Below are 12,580 nucleotides of genomic sequence, written 5' to 3' on the forward strand. Positions count from 1 at the left end.
TACCCAGCCTGGTCAGCTGGTAGCTCCGGGACCCTGCTCTAGCTTTCACAGTCGTTCTTTATTGACACCATTGCTTTTCCACAGGATCCATCAGGATTAAATTGTTTATAGGAAGTCAAGACCACAAAAGGAAGTCATATTGAAAACCATCTGGCTGGCGAAGGTCAATGTGAGGAATCTCAAGGCCGCCCGTGTCCTGGAATGGACCCTGAGCCAGCGCTGGACAGCAGGAGGCCATCCCAAGTCCTGCAAGCTCTGGGGAGCAGTGAGTGGCCTTGCACCAATGTTATCACCTTGCTTTCAATAAATACTCTGTGGCTGTGCCGGATCATAATGATTGGTGGAAGCAGTTGCAAAATTTTTGGCAAAAGAAATTCCAAGTCAACAGAAGTTCTAAGGAAGGGAGGGGCTTTCTCAGCCTTCCTTGTTGGGGGTGGAAAGATTGATGGCAGGGAGTCTGCTACTCAGTGTGTGCCTCTGTAATCCTCCCTCATTAGAAATCAATTATACTCCAAGTCAATTATCAATTAAGTGACAAGGTGGGTAAACATTGCAGGCATTAATTGACCCTTCAAGGGCTCTTTGAAGCTCGCTCAGCTTCTCCAGTTTCTTTGAAGTCTTGTTTTGACTTCAGCAAGGCGTTGATTAGATTGATTTAATAGTGAAATTGTGCATGGTTAATGGGAACAACATAAAATGCAGTTACAAAGCCTTTCTTGTCCCTCACTGTGTAATCCTGCCTAGTTCAGCCTGATCACGTGGTAGAGTTATGGTGGTTAGTGAAAAACTGACCCTGAGCTGAAGATAACACAGAATATCACATACAAGCCTGAGGCAGATCAGCCAAGACACGTGGCTGTCTTGCGTCTTCCTGGGGTGGCAGGCACAGGGTCTGTTCGGGACTTTGTTGCTTCACTGACACATCTCTACCACAGAATACCGGTGTAATGGATGTTAGCCTTGCCATGGCAAATACACAAGCACCAGACGCTTGGTGTTGGAAAGCAGACAGGAGCTTGAAGGGCAAGGAGGGGCAGGGAGAGAGGAAGGTGTGCCCGTTTGGGATGACTTGCACATGGCAGGCCACCCTGGCGGTGCAGTGCTAAGATATTGAAATCACAGCTCATACACAGTTACGTGCTCTTGGAGTCACATCTTATGTCACTTCTTCTTCTTGGCCTTTGCTCCTCTATCCTGTATGCACTCCCTCTCAGATGGCTCTTGGCATAGAAGTGTGCTTTAAAGAGAGGGGGTGTTGTCTCTCTTGTTTCTTGCTAGGGCTGCGCCCCCCCAATCCTTTCAGCCGGGGAAGTTGGCTAACACTAGAGGAAATGGACTTCCTTTCTTCTCGCTATTTCTAAGAATTGAGTGACAGGCTGGCCATCAAATAATTGTAGAAAAAAGACACAAGAATGCTTGGCTTGCTTTGCAACCACATGCTGTTTTTTAATTGCAAGAAACAAAATCAAATCAGTGTTACCAGACCATGTTGCAAAGTGAAGCTAAAATGGCAGCTCTCTGTTAAAGTTGGGTACTGACAAGAAGCCAATCTGGAAAAATTAGAATCTCACTAGGAAAAGAAAGCCTCAGCCTCATCTGATATGCACAGAGCTGATTAGATTTAAATCACTAACTCAGCCCACACTCAATATACAGATAATTTTGGCACATGACATCACTCACCACATTTAGACTGCCTGTACTGTTGCCATGGCAACTCTGACATACAACATAGCTGAGTTGGTAATTTCACTCCAAATTAAATGAAAATAAAGCTAATCCTATTATTGGCCTTAACAATTTTCCAAGTAGCTTCTACTCATAGTGCCCTTGGTTGTATATCCTGTCTTTTAAAAATAGATCATTGGAAAATTATGTCTGTGTGTGCACTCGCTCGGCGTCCAGCCCTCAGCACGGCCTGCCTGCCTCTGTGCTGACCTTGTGTGCCTGTGAGAAGAGATGCTTTCCACCCACACTGCCCTTTCTGTTCACCTCACAGTTCTGAGGTTGGTAAATCTTTTAAAGATACCAATTTGGGCCATTAAGCATTGCAGACACTGTCACTAAAATTACAGTAAAAATCTTTTTAAGACAAGCCACGTTGTGCATTTGTATAAATCTTAAGAGGGTGCTTCAGACAATTTCACTTCCTATTTTGAATGTGTTCATGTCGGTTTCAATAGTTATTTAGCAAAATGGTCTCCTCTTTGCAGCTTCCTCTAAGAGTGTCTGGACACTGAGGATTCCATTTAGCAATCGCCCTCCAGCCCAGGCGTGACATTTGTATTTGTCATCATGACAGACACTAAATATCACACACAACATCCTCTACTCAATTGTTTTGCCACTGGTCCCTCTCCTCTAAGTCAGTTACCTCTTCAGTCCTATAGAATTTAACTTAGATTCCAGTTCTTTCCTGGCAGGGTAGGGATGCTCAGATCATGCTGCCTTTGGGGGTGCGGTAGGTAAGACAGGACGTGGAAGTCTGAAGTACTGAGTTCGAGTTTCAGTTCCACCACTGTGGGCTTCTCCACTCTCTCTGCATCTTTGGGCATCACACGGACTCCAGCCATAACATATGAGGCTGGGAAGCGGACACTTAGGAATGATGCACACAAGGTTTCTGAACCCAGAGAGCAGGGAAAATCACTGTAGGAGTGCCAGCTGAGCAGCAGTGTAACCCTGGGCCCCTTCAGTGAAGGTTGCTCAGAGCGCGCACCTGGAGCCAAGTGGCAGCAGTGCTGCGAGGACCAGCTGACACAGTGGGAGGTGCAGACTCTCGCTGAGAACACCCAAGGAAATACTGAAGTGATTTCAGAGAGCTGGAGACAGGCTGCCTGCCTGAATGCAGGCGGGAAGTGATGGCAGCACACTCTCCAAGGAGGACTGGCCACTCTGCCTTCCACCTACGAGTGCAGTGGCCCCAGGACACTGCTCACAGGACACAATTGCAGAACAGCACAGCCTCACTCTCACACGTCGAGTCTCCCGTTGTCAAGCCACTTGGGCATGTGAGCAGGTGAAGCTGAGAGAGAGCGATGCAACAGGTTGTTTGGCAAATGCCATCAAATACTGCAGTGTCAGCCACCTCCCTCCCAAGCCACCTCGGCGCTGTGCAGTGGGTCATCATTCACTCACACTTCTAGGATCATTCCTCGGGGAGGCCTCTCCAGTCAGTCACACCAGCTGTGAGAACTGGTCATCTACAGGAATGTACTTTTTTTAATTGCATTTCACTTTATAACACCGTTTCATAGGCTCTGACGTTCCCCCATGCCCTCCCCCCATGGTGGATTGCTCCACCTTATTGCAGTATTACAGTTCAAATCCAGTCTTGTTTCTTTCAGTGCAAGCATGTGCCATACAGATAGTCCAGCTTCTTATTGTCCAGCTCAATTCAACAGTTTCTTGGGGAGACCAACTCTGGTCTAAAGACAGAGCTGGCAGAATATCATTCTGACCAATTAAAAGCCATAACTTAACATCAACAACAGTTTCCAACATTATGGGGTTAATTGACATGGTATTGAGTGACTAATATGTTAGAAAATGCAGGTTCTTAACCACATCTTGTGAGTAACTCATTAACATTTCAATTTTAGTTTGTATACAACTGGCTTCTATCTACCTTTAAATGACTAAATGGTACTATTCAGCTGTGTTGTGTCTATTTTCATTTTAGTATTTAGCAGTTTACTTTTAAAGCTAGGAAGGTATTGGATAACCACATTCTCCATGATGAACACCAAATGAATGGATGAAAAGTGAGCTGTACAACCTGCTAGCTTGTCCATGGGTGGCAGAGCATGGGGTAGACTCCAGGTCCTTGCCACCCAGGTCAGGGTCCGTTCCCATTAACACCGAGTCGTAAAATATGAGATGGTGATGATTTCAAAAAGTGCTTCGCAATAGAATAAGACATAAACCAAGCCAAAGAGCATACTTGCTGACCTAAAATTGTTATGCAGATTGAACAAAGCTTGAAGATCCAAAATATGCAACTTCCTTTTCCCTTTTCTTAGTCAGATCACACCATACAAGAACAAACACAAAAAGAGAAAGTACTTATTCCTGAATATAAGTCCATCGTTTGGGGGACTGACTTTCTGAAAACAAAATGAAACGCAAATTTAATGACTAGTTTAAAACAGGTGGCTATATAAGATAAGGCATAGAACATTTGACAATCTATCTTTTAGCCTTGATAATGAAATGCACACCCCAATCAGTAAGATTATTCACAATCACTCCTTTTCAAACAACTCAAGTGTAGCCAAAGTTCCTTCTATTACCCTTCTTAGTTTGCACATAGAAATCCTTATGTATGGCCCTTGAGAGGGACTTGACATGTATAAATGAAGCAGTTTTGGAGTTCTGAGCAGTTAAATAATGAAAGTGAAAAACATTCAACCCACAACAAATTACTTAGAGATAACACATAAGCTTTCCAACAAGTATTCTTCTACTTCTGTCCTCTCTGTGCTTAAAGATATGCCCAAAGTTAACCCTGCATCCCACATCACCAAAACCAAATAGTAATTTTGTAATTCACCACATCTTGATGTAGTGTTCCAACACATCACAAATGCAAGAGAACTGGGCGTGTGTTGATCAATTACACATGGCTAGTGAGTCAGTGCTTACATAAACTCAGTTTTTCTTTGACACCATGAGGCAATGGACACATCTGAAGCCAGAAACAAGTGGGGCATATCCCAGAGGAAGGAAAACACAGTATAAACACAGGTCTAAGTGAGCCTGCCAAGCATGGGCACAGCAATGTACACACACTGGCTTCCATTGAACTGACCACAGTTCAGTCCCGAACTATGCTGGGTCATGTAGTAGCAGCTGCCTCAGTATTTCTTTGAAAGAACGCAAGATGAGGATACAACAAGATGAAATGCACAGAAGGCCTCTCCAGCTCCAAATCCTAGTACAGAGACCTCTCAGAGCCCGTCACAGTGCAAACACTTCCTATAGTACCCAAAAGATCAAAGGAAAAAGGAACATTCATGTTTGGCCCAAAAAGCTCAACTGCAGTTGCTTATACATCCAGGAAAGGAGAACCGGGGCGAGGCAACCACACAAAATGGCTGTGCCTCATCCCAGGACTTACCAAATGGAAGGTGCTTCTGTGCCACTGATCTCCAGGAAATCGTAGCCTTCCTCCAACTGGAAGTCGGTGAAGACCAAAGCAATGGTGTCCCCGGGCTCTGCCAGAATGGTCCACGTGCAGTCGGCATTGTTTTCATACTCGGAAGGGAAGTGAGGGCTGGAAATGGAGCTGCTTGTTCCTCTCAAGGTCCCTCCACAGGCGCCTTCGGCTGGGAGGAGAGAAGCAAAGAGCAAGCCCTCCTTAGGATAGCTTCACGCACAGGCCCATCCACTAGGTCACTGTGCATCAGCCTCAGCTAGTTTCCGAATCAACTGGGACACAGTCCACCCTGGAAGAGCATCACTTCTGATTGGTTGACTTAGCTCTACAGAAACATTTTCAAAGTCTAACAATTAAATTTTACAGTTAAATTGCTTCTATGGCAGGAAACATTGTAATGGTGCCCTGTTTTGGACTTGAATGGAGGAAACTAAAATTGACAAAATGAAAAATGAGATGCATTGTGTCCTGTTTTTGCAGGTTCATTGTAAATGTTCTCCTCCAGGGAGATGACTAGACAGGATCACATAGACAGACACTTTCCTGTAGTCTTGATGAAATAACTGCATAGTCACATACGTGAGTATTCCTAATAACAATGTGAGTTTTCATGTGTGACTGTAAAACAGACACATGTATGACCCTGATCACAAAATATAACTTATCACTTAGATTCTATAATTTCTGCTGATTTCAATGTGTTGCCAAAGTTAATTCAGTCAAGTACACAAGAGATTAAAAGTTACAAGAGCTAGTCCTGTGGTATGTTGTGTAAAGCTGATGTTTATGGTGCCAACATTTCGCATGGATACTGGTTGTAGTCTTGGTTTGGTCACTTCAAATCCATACCCCTGCTGATGTGCCTGGGAAAGTATCAAAGCTGGTCCAAGGACTTTGGCCCCAGAACACTTGTGGAAGGAATTCTGGGTTCCTAACTTCAGACCAGCCCAAGTCTGGTGCTTATACAGCCATGTGGGAAATGAAGCAGTGGATAAGGATTCTCTCTCTCTCTCATTCTCTCACTCTCTCTGGCGCTCTCTGTAACTCTGCGTTTCGAATAGCTAGATCTCTTTTTAAAAAGAATGATTTGTTTAACTGTTTCTTTTTATATATTATCTATTTGTTAAAGAGAAAGAAAATGAGAATGAGGTTCTGACTTCTGCTTTTGCTTGGCCCAGTCTGGCTACTGTGTCCATCGGGGAAGTGGTCTCTCTCTGCTTTTTAAATACATCAATGAATTTTTAAAACCATATGTTTCTGCTCAAATGAATTTACATTTTAATTTTGTTTTCCCATTATTTTTAATGTCTCTTCATGTATACAAATATAAAGGTAAAAATAGTAATGTCAGTTGACAAGTAAAAAAATAGTTTCAATCAGTGCCATCGTCTTAGCTGCTAATTCTTGATTCACTCTCCACCTTCCAAAAACAGTTATTTCCATAACATGAAGTGTGGGATGGGGTCTACAACAAGCAGTGGCAAATTACTACAGACTCTTTCAAATATTTCTTAGAATAATTTGATAAGTAAGGGATGTGGCTGATTTTCAGTATAATCAAACACTCATTCCCACACTCCTGAAACACACTTTTAATACATTCATGAGGACATTTCAAACATGTGTTCACACAAACAGGTGTATTCATCTTCAGTCCCAATCAGCACCAAGGACAGAACCAAGGGTATGTGAAGTCTCTGTTCACATTTGCATGGTTGGTTATAGGTGGTTAGGTATGACCAAGGAGACAAATATACCCAATAAATAGCATGCGATCGAGAGCAATCAAGTGCCTGCACAGTATGGGTATGGCTGCACTGTGTGTTTGTGCATGTTACAGATGAGAAGCAGACACAGCTGCTGTTTGTTCACACCCCTACACCAGGCCACAGAGTTTTCCTCAGGGGTAGCTTGTACAAATGACTGAATCTCCTCCTGAGATCTTGCCTCAACGTTTGACATATACGCCTTTGGCTGTGGGGCATGTAAGAGTGCTGGGGAGTGAGCCAGACAGTGCATAATGAGTAGAAATGGAACCTGGCTAACACACATTGCAGCTTCTTTTCACGTGATGGGAAACTCTGAGATACAGTTCACATCAAAGAAATAATTTTGCTGGGAAATAACTATACTCTTAATGCACAATTGTTATGTCTGTCCTGCCCCAAAACCTCAGTTTATAACCCAAATCTCCTCCAAAATCAATTGGTTCCACCCATGCTGGATCTCCAATCCCACACTATAAGGAGACTCAAGCTGAGTTTAATTATGATCTGTGTGCAAATGTAGATGTTGGGTGCCTAGCCAAGTTGTGAGCAATTCTCTTACCTACCTCTGCATCCTTGACTGTGCAACTTGGCTACTGCGTTACATCTGTTACACTTCTTTTACCATTCGTACTCATTGATGGCAAGCTGAACCAGTTTCAATATAAGCTTTTCCTTAAATCCTCAGTCTGTCCCTATCCTGTCACTCAAAGAACGCTCCCCTGATAATACACTCAATACATCTCAGAGACAAAGGAATGCCCTTAAGTGACTGCACTCCACATCAGATTGTGGTTCTTTCTATTAGACACAGGAGGAAATTAAGATCCTTGATGTCATATTGCAGATTGTACTTACTTTTATATGTTACATATATAACAAAGAAGTGTGCTTCATTAAAATATCTGACACAACTGAGTTTTTCCAGAAAAGATGGTGGCATCTGCAGGAACAAGGGTGACTTAGGATTCGGTCGAAGCCTGAACACTGTGCTGAGTAAGCTTCCCATCTCTACGATGGGAAGTTTCACAACACTACGATGTGGGATTTCTTGAGGCTCAATAGTGTCTTTTCATGTTGCTCTTGTTGTGACTTTTAAGTGCAGGAGTAGTCATGGTGATATTTCATTTTAAAGAAAAAAATCTCACGTTCTGATGACTTTAGTTGGTATATAAAGAACAGAGGACAACTATGCAAGTCTTAATTATTCAATTACATCACCAATTTAAAAGGGAAAGTTTTGAGGATCTCAGAGACAGCACACAAACAAAAATTCACTTGGCTCTCACTTTGTCTTCTGAGTTAGGAAATGTACATGAAGACTCTGCTTTGTTGAAGAGCTGCCTATACACTGGTTTTGAATAAGTTTGGGGTAGGGGATTTTTGGAAGAGAGATCCCAGAGCCTATGGAATTGTACCATAAAATTACCAATAAAATGGAAGAAAAACAGAAGATGATAATTATCTAATCAAGTAAGATGAAGACCCAGTGTTACAAAAGATTGTTAGAGAAAACCCAGAGGAAGCTACTTTCTTCCTGAATTGATCAGTGGGAGTTAGCACTTAGGTCACAACCCTCCAGTCTTGGTCCTTGGACACGGAGGACCGCTGGGATGGTATCCCCATGGAAGCTGCTTTGCATGGTAACTGCCTCCTCTCCTCTCTGGGGACTGTGGTGCAGAGTGTTCTCTGGGGGAAAAGTGGCATCTAGGAGAAAGGTACTAACCTGAATGACACGAGTGCTTTTCCTAGTTCCACTGGGTGACATTACACAGAGCCTTTCAACTAAAACTACTGTTTAAATGTATTAAAACATAGGGCAAACCTACATGAGGCATTTTCCATAATCTGCTTATCTAGAGCAATTTAAAGTAATTACAGTAACTACACTATTATTTAAAATTAGTTCTCACCTTGATATATATTACATGGGTATTTTTCTATAAAAATAAACTTAGGTAAATAGACTTAATACTTAGGGAACAGTTAATAATATTCTGTGCTAACACATTTTATCTATAAAGACCTAACATCAGTACTGTTATTTATACTTCTATGTTGGTAGATTTAACACTTTTGTAACCCTAGGAATAACATTTTGATTAGAAATATGAATGCGTGTGCCAGATACAGCTCAGATTCTTTTACAAGACACATTACATTGTCTGAGTGATAAGTTTATGATATGAAATATATATTTCTAAGCAGGCTGGACCCATGATAAATAAAAACTAAAGATAATGCAAATACATGTAAATGTGCTCCCATTACATGCTTTATTTCTAACCATTGATATCTGAAGCAATGAAGACAAATGCTTCCCTGTAATTTATACACAAGAGGTCCACAATGAGAGATTGTGCACTAGGTTGAGAAGTGACATGTTCACAGACCCTTGGCAATCTTAATACTATTAATACTTAATGCTCTTAACCCATGTATATTAACAAATACACAAGTACAAACACACACATCCACACACACACACATATACACACACACATATACACACAGAGAGCGTGTAAAAATCAACTCACTGATTTAAACATATCTTTATTGACAAGTAATCAACAAATAAATATGGTAGACACTTAAGGAAAAATCATGTTTTATTTTGTAAATCGTGTATATTTTATAAAATGATGATCCTCAAAATTATTGAACCAAAGGGATGATTATTTATTTTATTGGTTAGTCGTAGCATTTATTTCTCTAATTGAAATGGACACAACACAAAAAAATCCTTTGGTTCAGTCCACAGCGTCCACACGCTAAGGTTCAGGCACACTGAAGCCAGGATTTAGAAAACCCATCAGCTTTCTTACAGCTGTGGCATGGACCCAATAGTTGAGCAGACATTTGCTGCTTCCCAAGGTACAGGAGTCAGTTACCCAGAAATGGAAGTATTGATGAAGAGTCTGCTGTTATTGCTAGTTAAGTTGGACTGGAGCCATGGCTGGCAACTCTGCTATTATTGCTGGTTAACTAGAACTGGAAGCATGGCTGGAGACTCTGATATCATTGCCAGTTAACCAAAACTGGAAGCTCTGATGGAAAGCTTTATATGGAATATGTGTGTCCACAGTGATGTCTAAGTTGCTATGCCAAACACCTGGTATGGCTTAATTTTATTAGAAAGTTCAAATGATCTGTAGACAGAACATAGCAGATGCTCTTGGAAGGAAGGTACTGGAAGCTGTGGTTTGTACAACTAAGCATGGGCAGTGGAGGGTGGAGGGAGGGCAGGGCAGCGAAGCATGTGGTTCTCTAGTTTGCAAAGAGATCTGTACTACATGCACTTTACACATGACACATGTGGAATACATGATTCAAAATTCCCAGAGATGATACTGGTTGTAGAAGGTAATTCTCAGAAAGTTAATCTAAGTGGACACCAGCTATCTGTCTTGTGCTGTGAGATTTGTGTTCCTAGGACTGTTGGTGGGAGTAGCAAACAGTCACTGCCTGTGGGGTGGGATTTGGCTTCACAGCAAATAATTATCAGGACAACTATTCCTTTTTCTAAATCTGCTTCCTGTAGCTGGCATTGTAGCATATCAGTGAAGCTCCTGATGGTGACAGCAGCATCCCACGTATGTGTGTGTGTGTGTGTGTGTGTATTCCCACCCTGGCTGCCCCATTTTCAATCAATCTTTCCGCTAACAGCTTGTGAAAAATAGTAGACAATTGCCTGAGTGTTTGGATCTGTGCACCTGTTGAAAACCTGGAAGGATCTTCTGGCTCCTGTCTTTAGACTAACCTGACCCAGGCCGCTGCAGCCAACTGAGAAGTGAACCAATAGACACAAAACATCTCTTTTTTCTCTCTTTTCGGTTCTGTTTTCTCCTCTGCCTCTTCTCCCTCCCCACCGTATCCCACCCCTTCTCGTGCTACCCTCTCCGTGTCTCAGCAAATCTGAAATCACAATAAATAGATATGACTTAAGATTTCTGCTTCCTGTATTCAATTTTCATATAATCTTGCATTTGAAGAAGAGATTGCACAGTTAAAGAAGCTTAAACACCATCGAGTTAATCCAGGAAAAAGCGAAGGCTTTTAAGATGTGATTAATTCTGTCAATTTTTTCAAGTGGGGAAAATGATACAAAAAGTAAGCAGACATCATCAGAGTGTAGGATTTCCATTTCCCAGAGGGATTTTGAGTTTTTAAGAAGTTTTGTCCTCCATCTGTACTACTGCTATATTCTTTGCCTGGTTATTAATTTTGACAGGAATTTACTGTGTAAAAATAAAAATCATAGAATACAATCGATATCACTTAGGAATATATGTTGTAACATGCGATCAATAAAACCTGAGGCATGTAAACATTTAACAAGACAAATGATGAACATGGGCTGGGTCCACACAACATCACCTTGACATGCTTATCATGAATGTCCACACTAGTTGGCCAGTTAATTTTGAAGTGATCACTTTAAATTTTATAGAATTCCAGGTATACAACTGGCTTCATGGCTTGATTTCAAGTTTTAAAATTGTATAGCAAAATGTCAAAGAACAAAATAACACACAAACACAGACATACACAGCTCCTATCTAATTTCTTTCTCTAGAGGTATATTTACTGCGTTACCCCGTGGGGCCTCCAAAAGACTGAATCTAGGTATAAGTCAGAAATCTGATTTTCTGGGTTTGGGTGTGAGTTTTGAGCTTGTGTAACTTTTAGAAAGTTTTAAAAAATTGTTATGCCTAGAACGTGTTTTCTGTAAAATTAGAATAATAATGTTATCTGTTTGTGGGGTTATGGTGAGGGTCAGATGATCAGATAACTAGATTTCTGGCATGCATGACCTATTCAATTAAAAAAGAAAAATAGTGCAATGTTTCTCAGAGCAGTCTGCACAGGGCAGTTTTCACTCAGAAGACTAGCCATCAGTTGCCCCGTGTTTGGTGCTGTGGGTGGGCTTCATCTTCCAGTCTCCACTCCGCCCTCCCTGAAAACAAAAAGAGAAACCCATGGCAGAATTTGGCCAGGACCAGAGTGAGAGCGTCCAGGCACAATCTGAGCTCATTCCCTGACACTACCTCTATGGGCTGAGGGACTGAGGCCCTCAGATGCCTGCCAATGAAAGCCACTGCAGGAAGCTCTGGGTTCCTGCGTCTCTGCTGGTTCCCCAGACTTCACACACTGCATTCCACTGACCACCGGCCCCTATCGTTTGCGAAGTCTCACAGCCCTCCTATTAGGTCATCTGAAAACCAAGGAGGAATGTCAGTTAAATTTCCAAGTTCTTTCCCCCTTTTGAGATATTTCCTCCAGTTCTTCCTCTCATACAACCTGTATGTTTTGAGGATGCCTCAGGGTGAGAGGCTCTGAGGGAATGAAGGTTTTGCTTCTCGGCCCATTTTCTGCTATTCTAGGGGCACGACCCTTGGCCACCTGTATGCATTTCTCTGTGTGGTTGTCAGAATCAAGCACTGGCTTTTGTGTGGTTATCTATGAATGCCTCGTTTATACATTGATCTCAACAACTGTGCAAAACAGCTCGCAAGTTGGTGTGGATGTCATCAGTAAGCTGACAGCAGTGTGACTTTCCTTTGCTATTGTTCCAACCCACCAGGACCTTAGAAAAGGTGGCAGATGTGGCCTTCTGACCTCCGTCAGGGCCCCTGGACCTTCTGAACTTCGTTAG

At 42.2% G+C, this 12,580-nt stretch overlaps 1 protein-coding gene across 1 annotated transcript in view; it reads right to left on the reverse strand.

Annotated features, from left to right (window-relative positions):
* The window catches only part of CSMD1 (CUB and Sushi multiple domains 1), a 1,316,379-nt gene that overhangs the window by 807,244 nt on the left and 496,555 nt on the right, over positions 1 to 12,580 (reverse strand). Inside the window, exon 5 of the mRNA XM_040967079.1 lies at positions 5,120 to 5,327. Within this exon, the coding sequence (XP_040823013.1) occupies positions 5,120 to 5,327 (208 nt within the window). The remainder of the gene's footprint in view (positions 1 to 5,119; positions 5,328 to 12,580) is intronic.

This window comes from Ochotona curzoniae, unplaced genomic scaffold (genome assembly GCF_017591425.1).
Source record: "Ochotona curzoniae isolate NIBS_2020 unplaced genomic scaffold, NIBS_Ocur_1.0 scaffold_4506, whole genome shotgun sequence".
Classification (NCBI taxonomy): domain Eukaryota; kingdom Metazoa; phylum Chordata; class Mammalia; order Lagomorpha; family Ochotonidae; genus Ochotona; species Ochotona curzoniae.